General features: G+C 43.7%; 1 protein-coding gene across 1 annotated transcript in view; it reads left to right on the forward strand.

Moving 5' to 3' along the window:
* EDC3 (enhancer of mRNA decapping 3) overlaps positions 1-18,131 on the forward strand; it is a 47,524-nt gene that overhangs the window by 15,880 nt on the left and 13,513 nt on the right. The window contains exons 3-4 of the mRNA XM_045899712.3: positions 621-940; positions 10,024-10,359. Of these exons, the coding sequence (XP_045755668.1) occupies positions 621-940; positions 10,024-10,359 (656 nt within the window). The remainder of the gene's footprint in view (positions 1-620; positions 941-10,023; positions 10,360-18,131) is intronic.

Genomic DNA, 18,131 nt, shown 5'->3' on the forward strand with positions numbered 1-18,131 from the left:
TGACCTGAGCCGAAGGCAGATGCTTAACGACTGAACCACCCAGGCGCCCCCAAATTTACCCTGGGATCATGACCTGAGCCGAAGGCAGATGCTTAACGACTGAACCACCCAGGCGCCCCAAAATTTACCCTTTTAACCATTTTTCAGTGTACAGTTCAGTGGTATTAAGTACATTCACATAATGTGCAACCATCACCACTATCCATCTCCAGAACTTTCTATCCTTCCACATTGAAACTTCATACCCCATTAAAACGAACTACAGTCCCCCTTCCTCTAGCCCTGATAACCACTTTTTTACTTTCTTTCGCTATGAATTTGACTATTCTAGATATCTCATATAAGTGGGATCATTTAATAATTGTCCTTTTGTGATGGCTTATTTTACTTAGCAGTAGTGTCTTCAAGGTTCATCCATGTTGTAGCACGTGTCAGAATTTGCCTCCTTTTAAAGGCTGAGTAAATATTTCACTGTATGTCTTTACCATATTTTGTTTATCCATTCATCTTATAGGGGACACTTGGGTTTGCACCTTTTGGCTATTGTGAAGTATGCTGCTATGAACATTGGTTGTAACACTATTACAGTTTTGAGACTTGGACTCTTTTGTGTATTTCAGGGCAGGTGACATTACGGAATTAAAAATTCTGGAGATACCAGGTCCTGGAGAAAACCAACATTTTGGAGACCTTCATCAGACAGAATTAGGCCCATCTGGTGTTGGGTACCAAATGGGTATCAGTCAGAATGGCATGGGCAAGCTGGTGAAGAAGCCAGCCTCTTCCAGCAGTGCCCCTCAGAATATCCCTAAGAGGACAGACGTGAAGAGTCAGGATGTTGCTGTTTCCCCACAGCAGCAGCAGTGCTCAAAGAGCTATGTGGACAGGCACACGGAGTCCCTGAGTCAGTCCAAAAGTTTCCGCCGTCGGCACAACTCTTGTAAGTTGGATCAAGTTGATGTTTTTTCTTAACCTTGTGTTTCAAGGCTATAAGCTCTTATCCACTGCTGTTCTTTAAACAAATTCTTTATTACCCTTGTAAAAAAGGATGCTGGCAGAGCTTCACAAAAATACAGCATGATCGTCTTACTGCAGGGCTAGTCCCTCAGGATATTAAGGGAAAGGAAATAAGCTGTTAGAGACTCACACCAGCTCCCTGCCCTCTCCCTCCACTTAACTTCCTTCACGAAAAGTCAGTTACCTATCTGGAGTTCACATAGACGAACGCCATTATTGTCTTTAATCTGGTAACTGATGGAGGTGATGATGTTTGAGTGAGTCTGCACTTGGCTGTTCCAGGAGATTCTTGAATAACTTGTGATTTGGCTTCCATCCTCAAGAAGAGAGGAAGGTACTGGCCTACACATCTCTGTGATCAGACAGTTTCTGACAGACTAAATTTTAAATTTGCTGTATTCCCTGTCCTTACACATCAAGGAGAAAATGCACAGGTGTATTGATTGCCTAGTTTTGTTTGGCACTAACAAATTGTTGAATGCCATTTACTCACTATGGAACCATAGATAATTCACTAGAATCTGGTATGCTCTTTAACATATGCACTAGAATAATGTTATCAAAGTGAATTATAATAGATTCACCAGAATCTGTGTGGTATCTGTGTTAGGGGCCAACATTTTTTTAAAAAAGATTATTTATTTATTTATTTGACAGAGACACAGCAAGAGAGGGAACACAAGCAGGGGGAATGGGAGAGGGAGAAGCAGGATTCTGGCTGAGCAGGGAGCCCGATGTGGGGCTCAGTCCCAGGACCCTGGGATCATGACCTGAGCCGAAGGCAGACACTTAACAACTGAGCCACTCAAGTGCCCCGGGGCCAACATTTTTAAGTTTTGAAAATGCCTTGGGCGCCTGGGTGGCTCAGTCATTAAGCGTCTGCCTTCAGCTCAGGTCATGATCCCAGGGTCCCGGGATCGAGTCCCATATCGGGCTCCCTGCTCGGCAGGAAGCCTGCGTCTCCCTCTCCCACTCCCCCTGCTTGTGTTCCTGCTCTTGTTATCTCTCTGTCAAATAATTAAAATCTTTAAAAAAAAAAAAAAAAAGAAAATGCCTTGCTTTTGTGAATAAGCTATTGAAATTTTGGAAATTAAAAAAATGTATTTCTAGACATTTTCCTTCATTGCTTAAGTAACTGTCTGAATTGGGGCACCTAGGTGGCTCAGTCAGTTAAGTGTCTGCGTTTGGCTCAGGTCATGATTCTGGAGTCCTGGGATCGAGCTCCGCATTGGGCTCCCCACTCAGTGAGGAGTCTGCTTCTCCCTCTCCCCCTCCCCCCCGATTGTGCGTGTGTGGCTCACTCTCTCTCAAATAAATGAATAAAATCTTAAAAAAAAAAAGTAACCATCTGAATTGACAATAATTGAAAACCTGAGACTGAAATTGAATTGTTACTCCTGTATCCTTTGAAAAGCTGTAGAATGCTTGGATAGAAAATTTATTCTTTCCATTTCTACTTTAACCCTCTCTGCTTTACTCTCTCTTTTTTATTTATTTTTTAACATTTATTTATTTATTTTAGAGAGAGAGCTTGTGCATGCACTTGTGTGCAGGAGTGGGGAGGGGGGCACAGAAGGAGAGGGAGAGAGAGAATCTTTTTTTTTAAGATTTTATTTATTTATTTGAGAGAGAGAGAATGAGATAGAGCGCATGAGAGGGGGGAGGGTCAGAGAGAGAGGGAGACTCCCCGCCGAGCAGGGAGCCCGACGTGGGACTCGATCCTGGGACTCCAGGATCACGACCTGAGCCGAAGGCAGTCGCTTAACCAACTGAGCCACCCAGGCGCCCGGGAGAGAGAGAATCTTAACCAGGCTTCATGCCCAGTGTTCAGACCCTGAGATCATGACCTGACCTCAATAGAAGCCAAGAGTTGGGTGCTCAACCAACTGAGCCACCAGGTGCCCCTATTCTCGCTTTAAAAAGCCCTTTTTTCTTTACTGAAAACATGAACTTGTTTGTTTAAAGTTCAAATATTCAAGCAGTTTATAGTTTCTCATGTGCTTGGAGACAACCTTCATTAGCAATTTTTTTCTACATACTTTTTGCTCCTGTTATTAGTGTCTTACATTACTAAGGTAGATTTGTTATATTAATGAGCTAATGTTGGTACATTATTAATTAAAGTCTGTATTTCATTCTGATTACCTTAGTTTTTATCTACTGTTCTTGTTAAAGACTTCTGTTCAGCACACCACCTTATATTTAGTAGTCACGTTTCCTCTTGCCTCTGATGGTTTCTCAGACTGATTGGTTTTGGTGACCTAGACTATTTTGATGAGTACTGGTCAAGTATTTTGTAGAATATCCCTTCATTGGTATTTGATGTTTTTCTCATGATTAGATTGTGGTTATGTGTTTGGGGGAGGAAGACCACGGCGATAAGTTATTTTCATCACATCATATTAAGGGTATGTAATATCAACATGGTTTATGACTTGATGTTGACCTTAATATCTCGGCTGAGGGAGTGTGTGTGTCACATTTCTCCTCTGTAGAGGTCTCCCCACCCCTTCCATATTGGAAGGAAGTCTCTGTGTACAGCCCATACCTAAGGAGTAGAAAGATATGCAGAGTATCTGCGTAAATTATTTGGAATTCTTCTACATCAGAGATTTGTCTTTTCTCCCCTGTTTATTCAGTTATTTATTTATTTATTTATTATTATTATATTTTTTAAAGATTTTATTTATTCATGAGAGATATATATATAGAGAGAGAGGCAGAGGGAGAAGCAAGCTCCCCGCGGAGCAGGGAGCCCGATGCGGGACTCGATCCCAGGACCCTGGGATCGTGACCTGAGCTGAAGGCAGACGCTTAACCGACTGAGCCACCCAGGCGTCCCTCAGTTATTTATTTTTTATCAGTATGGATTCATAGTTATTTATTTTACACTTTGGGTTATAATTCATCACTGCTTTATTTTAAAGATTTTATTTATTTATTTGACAGAGAGAAACACAGCGAGAGAGGGAACACAAGCAGGGGGAGCAGGAGAGGGAGAAGCAGGCTTCCCGCTGAGCAGGGAGCCCGATGCGGGGCTCGATCCCAGGACCCTGGGGTCATGACCTGAGCTGAAGGCAGACGCTTAACTACTGAGCCACCCAGGCCCCCATCACTGCTTTATTTTAGTGCTCAAATTGTTTTCGCTTTGGCCACTGGTAGCTGATTCAGTTAGCTCCTGTTTTCCTTTGACATTTCCCCATTCTTGTGGGTGGGTTTTTCCCTAGTACTTCTGTACTTTTTGGCACTACAGGATGTTCCAGGTTTATCTTCTCTATTTCCTACCCTAGCCCTAGAATCAACCATGTCTCCAGGGAGTCCTGTTTCTTTTATTGGAGAATGGTATTACAAGCCACTGTTTGGGTGCTAGGTGTGCTCATTGCTACTGGGTGTTGCCTTTTCAGCTAACAGGGCAGGGAAATAGATATCTGTATACTTGTCCAGTGTATATTACATGTATCTATTATTATTTTCTTGTGTAACTTTATTAAGCTAAATGTGAGTTCATACTGATGTCTCCAACTCAAATCCATTACCACATTGCATCATTCTAGCCGCCGCCTTTTTTTTGTGTGTGATTTCTCACTCTAACAGTGAGAGACCTGTCTCCTACCATCTGCCATCCATTGGCTTAAATGATTTCATTCTAGTATACAGGTATAGCACTATCAGAATTGCCAACCTGGACCCACACTCCCTTCATTGACTTGCTTTATCTATTTGTAACAGATTGTTTTGTTGCCTTCTGCCTCCATCCATCCTGGGATCCTCCCACCTCCTCGATGATATCTTAAAAATTTGCATACATTAAGGCTTATTCTTTTTTAAAGATTTTATTTATTTATTTGAGAGGGGGAGAGAGAGAGTGCACAAGCTGGGCGAGGAGTAGAGGGAGAGGGAGCAGCAGAGGGAGAGGGAAAAGGAGACTCCCTGCTGAGCAGGGAGCCAGACTCCAGGATCATGACCTGAGGACCTGAGCAGAAGGCAGGTGCTTAAACCATTGAGCCACCCAGGAGCCCCATTGGCTTATTCTTTGTGTTCTTAAATTCTGTGGGTTTTAACAAATTTAGTGCCTCTGTGGATTTTAACAAATATAGTGCCTTGTATCCATCATTACAGTATTGTACAGAATCCTTGTTTCACCAGTTCAGTCCTTCCCCTTTTTCTTCCATGATCTTTCCCCCACCTCAGCAACTATTGACCTTTTCACCATCTCTCTAGTTTTGCCTTTTCCAGAATATCACATAATTAAGATCATGCAGTGTGTAGCCTTTTGAGACAAGCTTCTTTCACTTAACAATGTGCGTTTAAGATTCATTCATGTCTTTTTGTGGCTTAATAGCTCATTTCCTTTTATTGCTGAATAATATTCCACTGTACAGATGTGTCAAAGTTTGTTTATCCATTTATCTATTGAAGGGCATCTTAGTTGCTTCCATCTTTTGGTGATTATGAATAAAACTGCTGTAAACATTTGTGTGTGGGTTTTGTGTGGACATAAGTTTTCAGATCAGTTGGGTAAATACCTAGGAGTGTGATTGCTGGATGTTATGGTAAGACTATCTCTTTCTAATTTTTTTCCCCTTACCAACAATTATACCAGCTCTCTTTTGAAAGAGTGTAGTTAAGTTCAAAACAAGTAATTTATTTGATCTTTAGTAAGTCATTATTGTAAAAGAGTGGGATCACTCTCAGAAGCATCCCCTGCTTGATGCTTTTTCTGCTTTTGCTGGTTAGTCTATTCCCTAGATTTTTTTTTTTTTTTTTTAAGATTTTATCCATTTATTTGACAGCGAGAGAGGGAACACAAGCAGGGGGAGTGGGGGAGGGAGAAGCAGACTCCCCGCTGAGCAGGGAACCCCTGGGGCTCCATCCCAGGACCCTGGGATCATGACCTGAGCCGAAGGCAGATGCTTAAGGACTGAGCTATCCAGGCACCCCAGTTCCCTAGATTTTTTTTTTTTTTTTTAAGATTTTATTTATTTATTTGAGAGAGAATGAGAGACAGAGAGCATGAGAGGGGTGAGGGTCAGAGGGAGAAGCAGACTCCCTGCTGAGCAGGGAGCCCCACGCGGGACTCGATCCCGGGACTCCAGGACCATGACCTGAGCCAAAGGCAGTCGCTTAACCAACTGAGCCACCCAGGCGCCCAGTTCCCTAGATTTTTTAAGTGCACATAAATAAGGTAAAGAGATCATGGCAGTAAATGTTACTCTCATTCAGAGAACTTCTTTTGAATCCAGATTAATGTGGAAAATGTCTGTGGCCTGGGAATTTGATGATGAGATGTGGCTCAGAATTGGTTTGTGATAGAAGGTGGAGTTGCCTTTATGTATTTGTTCAGTGAACCCTGTAAGATGAGTAGAAAGGTCTGCCAGAGATTTTGCATTTTATGTGGCATTTTAAGGATTCCAAGAAAATAGATTGGTTTTTTTCCCACTGTAGTTGTAGTTGTAATGTAGATTATCAGTGTTTTTCTCATCAATGAGTGAAGAAATGGAGATTAAGTATTTTTCTCATTAGAGATATATAAGTAGAATTTTCTCTGGTATATGTGCATTGATATTGAGACTAGTATATTCCTAGTAGGAATATAATCTCTCTGGCTTTTAGTGTTCTTTCAAGGTTAATGATGAGTTGTTGAGGATTTGTTGGTTCTAGTTACCTAATCCAACGTTGATGAGAGATTTAGCACAAGCAGATTTTAATCTCTTCTTTAGGTTGTGTGTATATGTGGGGTGGTTATAGAGGATAGTTCCTGTGACCTTTGTCATTGAATGGACCACTGAGAATATTTGTCAAGTAGATGAATGGAACATGAGTGCTGGGGAGTAGAGGGAAACCATTTGAGACCACCTAAGGATATAGGTTTGTGTATGGTTTGTTCAGTGTAACAGTGATCCCACCATCTGAGGTTAGAAAGTTTTTATGGTCTTACTGAGGTCCTCCTGTGACTTAACCTCCTTGGGTGTGCTTCATCCAACAGGCTTGAAAACCCTGGTGCTGCTGCTGGAACCCAAGAAGTTGACTGATTACTAAGGCCTGGAATTTGGGGAGTTGAAAAGAAGGTCCCAGATGCTCTCAGTCACTTCCTCATGAAGCCCATTGAGTCTGACATTAAAACATTTGTAATTTGACCTTCAGGTGCCCTTTAGCGTGCTAACTGCAGGACAAAGTTCCCCTTTACAATATGTGTGTGACAAAAACCAATAAATAAGTGGCAGTGAGGGTTACACAACAATGAGTTTGTTGTCCTGGCCAAAGGGCTTTTGTGCCAAAGGCTGGCAGCAAAATGGCACAGGAAGGCGGCCAGCCTCTAGTCTTAACACATACTTGGCCCTTGTAATTGAAAGGTAAAGAAATCTATGAAGCACTCTTTATCTTTTCCAAGGGAAGTGTTTTTCTCTCTTAGTGGCCTGAGGCCATTTTAAATACAGAGCCAGGCCCTTTGGGCTGAGTAAGCCGAGTATTGAGACCACTTATTCACCCAGGACTTTCTAATATTTTTATTAAAGTATGAGCAAAAGGAAGAAAGACAACTGAGCATATTGGCCTGCCTTTCATTTACTTTATATTGTCTTATCTTTTTCTTGCTGACCTATGATGTCAGTATTTCCTCTTGGGTATTTTTTCACTGTCTACTTTCCTGACAGTATTTGGAACATAGCTGGTCCTTAGTGTATATTTGTCAAAAGAGTGAATGTAAGGTCTGTCTTCAGAGAGAGCATGAGGAGAAATACCCGATACCTTCTAAAGCCACAACTCTGGTTTGGTTGCAAGTGGTGTTTGTAGAGTCTTCAGGCTGAGCCAAAAATGGCTTCCCATTTTGCTGCTTTTACCCTATCTTCTCTTACATTGATTAATTGTTTATCTTCATCTGTCATTGTGATAGATCTGGGATAGTTCATTGTCAGTTCCTACTGGGCACAGCTGAACTCCTTTCCTCTGAAACCCGGGCCTTATGTTCCCTCTTGTATTATTGTTGACAACTTCATGTTCCTGTCCTTTTCAGTCACACAGTTTTTTTTTTAAAGATTTTATTTATTTATTTGACAGAGAGAGACACAGCGAGAGAGAGAACACAAGCAGGGGGAGTGGGAGAGGGAGAAGCAGGCCTCCTGTGGAGCAGGGAGCCTAATGGGGGGCTCGATCCCAGGACCCTGGATCATGACCTGAGCTGAAGGCAGACGCTTAACAACTGAGCCACCCAGGCGCCCCAGTCACGCACAGGTTTTTTTTTTTTTTTTTTTTAAGATTTTATTTATTTATTTGAGAGAGAGAGAATGAGAGACAGAGAGCATGAGAGGGAAGAAGGTCAGAGGGAGAAGCAGACCCCCTGCCGAGCAGGGAGCCCTATGCGGGACTCGATCCCAGGACTCCAGGACCATGACCTGAGCTGAAGGCAGTCGCCCAACCAACTGAGCCACCCAGGCACCCCACGCACAGTTTTGATAGCTGCTTTTCTTTCCCATAGTTAATCTCAAGTTGCCTTTTCTTTTGTGACCTCTTTAGACTCTTAACTTTTGTTGTTTGCTTGGGGTGTTTTTAGTTTGTGTGTGTGTGTGTGTGTGTCCTTTTTTTTTTTTTGATATAGCTGTTTTTATTCAGAGATTTGTGTATTTATGGTGAGGGAGCTGTAGAATTGGGTGACAGGTCTGAATGACATGGTTCTGCCCTTTGTTGGATTACAGCATCCTTGGGGAGTTAGAGTAAGAATACAGATAACTGCAGAACAAAGTAGGTAGCATAGGGCAAGTGCTAGCTGAATGGTACCCACACTGCTGCAGGTGGTCAGATGGGGGCGATCTTTCAGCTGCAGTTATCGAGGTGGTGTGTTTGGGCTGAGTTTATAACAATAAAAATGAGAAATAGCTTAAAAGCTCATCTGTAGGTATGATACAGATCAGTAGGGTGTACTCTATAAAAAATCATATAGAAAGATATTTGGAGAAATCTTTCATGAAACAGAAATAAGCTCCTAGGGGCACCTGGGTGGCTCAGTCATTAAGCGTCTGCCTTCAGCTCAGGTCATGATCCCAGGGTTCTGGGATCGAGCCCTGCATCCGGCTCCCTGCTCGGCGGGAAGCCGGCTTCTCCCTCTCCCACTCCCCCTGCTTGTGTTCCCTTTCTCGCTGTGTCTCTGTCAAATAAATAAATAAAATCTTAAAAAAAAAAAGAAAGCAAGAAAAGCTCCTAAGCAAGAAAGCAAGGTATAAAATTTTGTAAGATGGATGCATATTTTTGACTAAAAGGAAACATGTCAAAATGTTAAGTGAATATCTGCAGTTTTCTATATGTTTTATGCATTACTGTGAAGTTATTTTTATTTTATTTTTTTTAAGATTTATTTATTTATTTATTTTTTAAAAAAGATTTTATTTATTTATTTGACAGAGAGAGACACAGCGAGAGAGGGAACACAAGCAGGGGGAGTGGGAGAGGGAGAAGCAGGCTTCCCGCTGAGCAGGGAGCCCGATGTGGGACTCGATCCCAGGACCCTGGGATCATGACCTGAGCTGAAGGCAGTCGCTTAACCAACTGAGCCACCCAGGCGCCCTTATTTATTTATTTGACAGAGAGAGACAGTGAGAGAGGGAACACAAGCTGGGGGGAGTGGGAGAGGGAGAAGCAGGCTTCCCGCGGAGCAGGGAGCCCGATGCGGGGCTCCATCCCAGGACCCTGGGATCATGACCTGAGCCGAAGGCAGACGCTTAATGACTGAGCCACCCAGGCGCCCCAACTAATTTCCTTATGAAGGATAGAACTGGTTTAGATTTCCAGGAGTTGTACTTATTTTATATTCACTGTTACTTGGGTAATATATGAAATCTATTATTCTGTGAGATTTGTGGTAGTTTTTGCTACTTAATATGATCTAGAAATAGCTTACCTTTACTATCTTCACTTTGATTCCTGTAACACTCTCCATAAAAGACTGATGTATTTTCCATTTCCACTGAGTGCTTTCTGTGGGCACACTGACCTTAGTCCCTGTTTTTTCTCTAGGGTCATCTAGTAGCAGACACCCAAATCAGGCAACTCCAAAGAAAAGTGGCTTAAAGAATGGCCAGATGAAGAACAAAGATGACGAGTGCTTCGGGGATGATATCGAAGAGATCCCAGACACAGATTTTGATTTTGAAGGGAACCTGGCCCTTTTTGACAAGGCAGCTGTGTTTGAGGAGATTGATACCTATGAGAGGAGAAGCGGTACCCGTTCCCGGGGCATCCCAAATGAAAGGCCAACTCGGTACCGCCACGATGAGAACATCCTGGAGTCAGAGCCCATTGTCTATCGGCGGATCACAGTGCCCCACAATGTGAGCAAGGAGTTCTGCACGGGTGAGTTGCACAGGCCTACATACCATTGGCTGCTCTCCCCTTTCTGTTACGTTTAAAAGAGAATGACCTAAATTCTGAATCAGAGTCTTGTAGTAGGAATTAACTAAAGTGGCTTTGTGGTTAGCTATTATTATTGTCTCTTGGGAATCGTGGTTAATATGGCATCCTACCTACCATGGGGGATGTGACAGTGTGGGTTAGGGGGCTGATTTCATGTCCATTTATATCCACATCTGACAGGTTCTGGTCTGCTCTTTGTTTAGTGTGTCATGATTAACAACTAAAGGCATAGGAGCCAGCTGTCTAGATTCACATAATCAGATCTTTGGCTTTTCACTTTGGCTTGCCTGTTACTACCTGTACATCTCACCAGAAGTTCAATTCTGTTTTACTAGTTGTTGGGGTAAAAAACAGAGATGGACGGTTGAAACCACTGGCTAAAATTGGGGTTTCAATAAATTACATTTGTTTACTATACTATCCTCATCTCCTACTCTCCCTGGTCAGGGAGGGTTTGGCTAGTCCTATTTCTCACGTAACAGAGTAGTGCCTTGGCAGTTAGGTCGGTCATTGTATAGGATAGTTTAGTCTATTGCCTCAGTGGTTTTAACATTAGGAACTTTTCTTCAAACGTGGCATTAGAGGGGCATCTGGGTAGCTCAGTCGGCTAAGCATCTGCCTTCGGCTCAGATCAGGATCCCAGGGTCCTGGGATTGAGCCCCGCCTCAGGCTCCCCGCTCACTGGGGAGTCTGCTTCTCCCTCTGACCCTCCCCTGTCTCGTGCTCGCTCTCTCTCACTCTGTTCTCTCTCAAATGGGATTGAGCCCCGCCTCAGGCTCCCCGCTCATTGGGGAGTCTGCTTCTCCCTCTGACCCTCCCCTGTCTCGTGCTCTCTCACTCTGTTCTCTCTCAAATAAATAAAATCTTAAAACACACCCCCCCCCATTAGAGGCAGATAAAACCAGCTATAGGAGAGGTGATCTACCTCACCCCTATCCCTGTCGCTTCCCACTAAACCACATTATTATCTGGGCTTCTTCAAATACAGTTGGAAAACCATTCTTATTGAATGATCTTGAAGAGCTGAAGGAGGAATCCTAATCATTTTAATTAAGTAGAGAAGGAACTAAGTACAATATTCATTTTGGTTTGAGGGTTTGAATATAGGGAATATAAATTTAGAACAGTAGTAGCGGTTATAGGACATATTATGGAGATGGCTTAATTATATTTGGAGGAAAGTCAGATATGGCGTGGTTTTTTTGTAGACAGCAGTAAAGCTGTATTGTATTTGGTTTGCTGAGTATAGAAGTTTGCACGTGCTTTTCATGTGGAAAAAAAGGTTGTCAGGCTAAGAGAGTACCAAATTATTTTTCCATTGTTTGCAGGTGGACTCTGGTGGGCATACCTCTTTACTAAGGTAGTTTCCCTAAGTGGCACTGACATGTGACTTCCTGAACTCCTTTGATTTTTACCACTTGTGTGTAGGCAAACAGCCCAGCTCAGAATCAGGCTTCTGATTCAGTTGCCAGGTGTTAAGCTTTTCAGAGGCAGCCATCATCCAGCTGGTCTGGTAGCATACTCAGTTCCTGTTATTCATCTGCCCCTACTGCTCCCCTCTTTTATTGCCCTCATTTGCAAAATAAGCCGCCTCTGCTGGTAGCTCTCTGAGCTGAGGTGGTCCAGTGGTCGGTCATGCAGCAGGTTGTTTCCCTGAATTTCCTGAGCTTGGGGAGATAGAGCCTGCCTTGGAGTGAAGTGGCTAAAAGGGAGAGAATAGTAGCCTCAGGAAAGATTCTCAGATCTAAAAGAACCTGAGAAAACATTGCTAAAGTAGACAAAGGGGAGGGTGGGAATTTTTTCCTATTACACGTTCCACCTCCCCAATTTGATTTTCACACCTTATTTAATTTAATGACAGAAGTAAAAAGTTTCCTTCTCTTGCATGAAACTATTTTTCCAGAATTGCCATTAACAAGTGAACAACAAACCACATGAGCTGGTCATCAGCCAAGCGCTCAGGTATGGCGGCATGTGGTGTGCTGGTGACCATTTGCACTTCATTGAGTCATGACAGCGAGAGGCGAGAGGCCCTGCAGTTTCATGCCGTCTGGTTTTCCTCTTTGTCCTCAGTAGAGATAGCAGTGCAAATGAAGCCCTTTTGCCAAGCAGGGTCTATGTTGGAAATAGAGCAAGCAAGCCATTGCCTTGCTGAGCAGCTTCTCCTACAGGTGGTTTTTATCTCTGCTCCAGCAACAAGACCCAAGCCTCAAAGTCGGTTTCTACTCTTACTCAGATTGTGCCTGGCTGGGGACACTTTTCCACTTGGATCTTCTATGCAGATGTTACAGTCAGAGTAAGGCAAACTATCTCGAATATGTGGGGAAACAACCTAAGACCATCAAATGTTAGTGTTAGGTTACTTGATCGCTTAGTATGATTTTCTCGTTTTACAGATGAGGACATTGAGGCCCAGAGAGATAAAGACTCTCACAAACCTTATCTGTCACATTTCCTTTCATCTTCGGAAGGTGGCTAAGTTAAAGGGGAGGAAGGACATCGTTTCAGAGGAGAAGGGCAGTGTAACGGCACAACAGACTACAGTCATTTGTCTTTCAGTGTCCTCAGAAACGGGCTGGCTTAAATCAGCGGTTGTGGAGGGTGGCTTGGATAGCTCCCCAACTTTTGGCATTCATGTCCTAGAACCCCCAATACTTTATTTTCTGCTAATCTCCAGGGTAGCAAAAGAACAACATGTTTCCTACCCATGTGGTGTGATGGCTTGGATCTGAGCATTTTGACAGCTTGCTGCTGGTATCCAGCACATTGACTGCGTGCTGAGTGGTGTTAACAGTTTCCAAGCCATTATGCTATAATTGCTCACACTCCTCTTGGCAACAGGGGAGAGTGTGTGTGTGTGTGTGTGTGTGTGTTATGGGGGCAGTGTTATAAAAGGTCTGTTGATTGGGAAAACACATTCAGGAAGCAACTAAATTTAGCTCTTTGTTTAACCCACATCTTTTCTCTCTGGAAAGCCTTTTTGAGTCCTTTGACAGTGCTGCTGTCTCCAACAATCAGAGATTATCAGACATTCCTCCAGCTTGGACTTAGCCTGCTAAATAATGCTATCCAGTGGTCACATACTTGTTTATTAAGTTTGGCTGTAAAATGTGAGATGCGTGTGAGCACTCTGTTCAGTGGTAAGAGGTTCTCAAAGAACACTGGTTAGGAGAGAGGTAAGGCTTCAAAGAAGAATCTTTGCTCAACATTCATATTATTTTAAAAGAAATAGGTTAGTCCAAATACTGTTGCTTATTTTGTGTAAGTCACTCTAAGATCTTGTATTCCTTATTAAGCTGTATTAGGAAGGGGCGCCTGGGTGGCTCATTCGGTTAAGTGTCCGACTCTTGATTTCGGCTCTGATCTCAGAGTCCTGGGATTGAGCCCTTCATGGGGCTCTGTGCTCAGAGGGGAGTCTGCTTGAGACTCCCCCCCCCATATGCACATGTGCACACATGTGCTCTCTCTCAAATAAATCTTTTTGTTTTTTAATAAACCTAAAAAGAAAGGTATTAGGAATGGAAGGATACCATATATGCCTGGAGTCCAGTGGTGTGGATGTTAATTACACTGGATGTTGAGAGGCAGGAGAGGTCCTGAAGGCTGGGCTGATCAGGAACAGCTTCACAAAGGGAGGAAGCCTTGAAGCATGGGCAGAATTTCACCAGGCAGAGAGAAAGAGATGTGTGGGTAGGCTGGTAGGTGCTGGTGAATAGTGTGAGTAAAGGGCCGTGTGGGAGATAGGCCATCAGCAGGTTTGGCCAGGAGAGAGAGTGTTTGTGTGGGGGAGTAGCAGGAATTAAATAAGCTTTGGACCACAAGAGCACAGAGCCTTGTGTGCGTATGCTATCCTTGTCCTATGCCATAGGGAACAGCTGAAGGATTCTGAAAATGACATGATCCCAATCTCTTTTAAGAAGACACAGAGTCTTTTTTTTTTTTTTTTTTTTTTAATTCTATCTATCCATTTGACAGAGAAAAAACAAACGGGGAGTGGCAGGCTGAGGGAGAGGGAGAAGCAGGCTCCTTGCAGAGCAGGGAGCCCAATGTGGGGCTCGATCCCAAGACCCTGGGACCATGACCTGAGCCGAAGGCAGATGCTTAACCGACTAAGCCACCCAGGTGCCCCAGGAAGATTCAGAATCTTCAGGAAGACTGGTCTCATGATAGATTTCAGGGTGGAATGAGAGGAGAGAGACCAGAGTAGGAAGACTAGGTTCATACATAACTAATGTATCAGAGGTTTGGACTCCTTAAAGGAAAGGAAAGGAAAACAAAGGTGTGAGAGAAGTGATGAAGGGAAATTTGATGGTTGAAAGCAGGTGGAAAAGGGAGTGGAGGATTCAAAGGCATTGAACCTGTGGGGCAGGAAGAATGGCACTGAGAGTCTAGTTGTCGTTAGATTGCCTGTCTGTAGCGGGCCAAGTCTGCATGGTTTTGTGATTTCCCTCCTGCGGTGCTTTGTGGCTGAGCTCGGAGAAAGCAAATAGTAGAGTTACCACACTGAGAGAGAGGTCAGGGAGTTATTAAAAGCTTCAATGAGGAGGCTTCTGTAGAGTCAGAGAATGGAGTTATGTAGCCAAATGGGGGCTACTGAGCCTGTTTCCTTATCTGTAAAGTGGAATAAAATTGTCAATTAAATGAGATCATGTGGAATAGCAGCTAGTACAATGCCCAGTTTATGATTGTTAGTCAGTTTTTGACTTCAAATATGAATTGCAGAGGCTGCCTCAGTAAGGTTATTTCAAAGCATCTACATTTATAAAATTTATACTGTGTGTGAGGCACCATTCTAGATCCTCTGGGTAAGTGATTGTCACCCCAGGGGCCTTACAGAGTAACCAAATGTTAAAGAGTAATTTGTATTACTCTGTAATTAAATTATAGATGTGTATACAAGGTTTGGAGGTGGCAGCAAGGGGATGGTGGGAGTCTGGTTGAGGAGAAGCAACATAATTATGATCAGTGTCATAGTATTGAAAGTTCATTGGATATTTACAGTGTCACGGGGAACCATTCTAAGCACTTCACGTAGGTCACAATTTTCATGGTGCATCTGTGAGATTTCAGTGTTCTCCCCATTTTGTTATTATCCCCGTTTTGTTGGCATTAAGTGATCCAGTAAGACTTTGAAATCAGGAATGACTTTAAAGTGTCTCGAATTCTTCATTTTCTGAGTGCTAATAAATTTTTCTTGGGTATATTAATTCAAGAACCCTTCCTATTGGGTAGAATTCCTATTTAACTTCCACCATTTGTTTTCCACTCTGTAGCCTCCTTCTGTCCTCAAGTGTTTAGAAGCCCAGATGGGAGGCAGTGGGGTGCTGTTGGTGCCGACAGTGAATCTCTGTGGTTGTCCCATTGCTTTGCTTGAAGGGTGTTCCTTTGCCTCCATACTATCTGTCTGCTGAGATTTGGGGAGCAGCAAGTATATGAGGAGGATGACATGAAATAGAAGTTTTTGTTTTGTTTTGAAGTTTTTTAAAATTTATTTGACAGAGAGAGACACAGCGAGAGAGTGAACATAAGCAGGGCGGGTGGGAGAGGGAGAAGCAGGCTTCCCATGGAGCAGGGAGCCCGATGCGGGGCTTGATCCTAGGACCCTGGGACCATGACCTGAGCCGAAGGCAGACGCTTAATGACTGAGCCACCCAGGCACCCCTGAAGTAGAGTTACTGTTTACTGTCTTGAAAAAGGATCAAGTCCAAGTTTGAGTGAGGCACTCTCTTAAACATGCCCATTTCTTTTGGTAAAAGCAGTTCTGGTTCCTGCTCTGAAGGGGAGCTGCTGGTGAAGCCACAGTCGGTTTGTTCCTGCTGCTTTATGGCTTATCTCTTTACTCTTCCCACCTTGGCTAGCTAAATCTTTGAACTTTTTTTTTTTTTTTTAATTTATTTGACAGAGAGAGACACAGTGAGAGAGGGAACACAAGCAGGGGGAGTGGGAGAGGGAGAAGCAGGCTTCCCGCGGAGCAGGGAGCCCGATGCGGGGCTCGATCCCAGGACCCTGGGATCACGACCTGAGCCGAAGGCAGACGCTTAACGGCTGAGCCACCCAGGCGCCCCTAAATCTTTGAACTTAAGTGAGGATGTGTCTTGCTCTCAGGACAAGCTTGACATTCACGTTTGAGGCTGGCAATGTCTTCCACACCTAGTGTTCCATTTCTGCCTCTGAGCTCTGGCTGCCTTCTTTTGCTTCTTGTCACCAAGAGTCCCTTAAGAAATACTCTGATGCTTTTAAGACCAGCAGTTTGCTTATCTCTTGAAGAACAGATAATCAGGAAATCTGCTTTGGGTTTGTATGTGTGTTCAGCAGGAATTCAGGAAGAAATAAATCTTTGAGTTTAGAAGTGGCCATTGAAGAATTTTAATCTAAAGGTAGTGAGACCTCCTTCAGCAAATGTGCTCCTCAGAGCCCCAGGGACACATCAGGAGGTAAATTCTAGGAGATGTTCTGGATCAGAACGCCTGCACTGACACATCTGTGCTGCAGCAGGTGCCACCATAACTTTTCATGGAACAGAGTTAAGGGACCTAGTTTCTGAAATGAACATAGTGTCTCTGCAGGCAGACTTTCTTGACAGTGACTTGGTTGATTTTAGGAACCTCAGGTTCTAATCAGATCGCCTGGTGCCAGGAGTTGAAGGAGTAGTCAGCCCTTTAATGTGGTGTCCTTCAGAGTTTCTGGGCCTGGAGAATCAGGTGGATACTTGTCATAGGCCTTGGCCTTAGAGCCTTCTGAAGTCTGGGCCTGCCTACTACTCTAAGCCAGACTTCACATCAGCCTTGGGGCTCCGGCAGGGAATTTGCATCTGCACAGGTCATCCAGATTCCAGCTTGGGGAACTTTGTTCATGGTTCCTCCCCACTCCACCTGGAGTGCTCTCTCTCCCTCCTGTCCTGACTACAGTCCTGCCTGCCTTTCCAGGCATGGTTGAGAATTTGAACCTATCGCCTGCAGCTCCTGGTTGAGATTTTTTAATTTTTATTTATTTGTCAGCGAGCACAAGCAGGGGCAGTGGCAGAAGCAGAGGGAGAGGGAGAAGCAGGCTCCCCGCCAAGCAAGGAGCCCGATGGGGGACTCCATCCCAGGACCTGGGATCATGACCTGAGCCGAAGGCAGACACTTCACCGACTGAGCCACCCAGGTGTCCTGAAGCTCCTGGTTTGAAATCTATACTTTACACGTGTGCTCAGGATAACAGTTTAGTGTATTTTCTGGTATTTGCACATATATATTTTTTGTTTTCAGCTAGGTTGTAAGACTGTGGGAAACAGGGTTGTTTTTGTATTTTTTTTTACTTTACTCTCTTGTCTCCTGCCACTCCCCACCCTACCACTGGCTTGATGTGTTAGCTGGTCATCTTTGAAGGCACTTAACTCTCTCTTTTCTCCCCACAACTTATTTACTTACTTATTTTAAAATACTTTAGCCTTCTTTTTTTCCCTTAAAATTTTTATTTATTTATTTGAGAGAGAGAGGGAGAGAGTACAAGCGGTGGGGAGGGGCAGAAGGAGAGAGAGAAGCAGACTCCTTGCTGAGCCGGGAGCCCAACACTGGGCTCTATCCCAGGACCCTGAGATCAAGACCTAAATCATGACTTGAGCCAAAGGCAGAAGCTTAACCGACTGAGCCACCCAGGTTCCCCCCGCCAAAAAACTTTTTTATGTTGAACAATTTTACACTTTAAGTTGCTAGAATAGTATAATGAAC

This window comes from Mirounga angustirostris, unplaced genomic scaffold (assembly GCF_029215605.1).
Source record: "Mirounga angustirostris isolate CCGP_5_RB_7025 unplaced genomic scaffold, mMirAng1.0.hap1 SCAF_9, whole genome shotgun sequence".
Taxonomy (NCBI): domain Eukaryota; kingdom Metazoa; phylum Chordata; class Mammalia; order Carnivora; family Phocidae; genus Mirounga; species Mirounga angustirostris.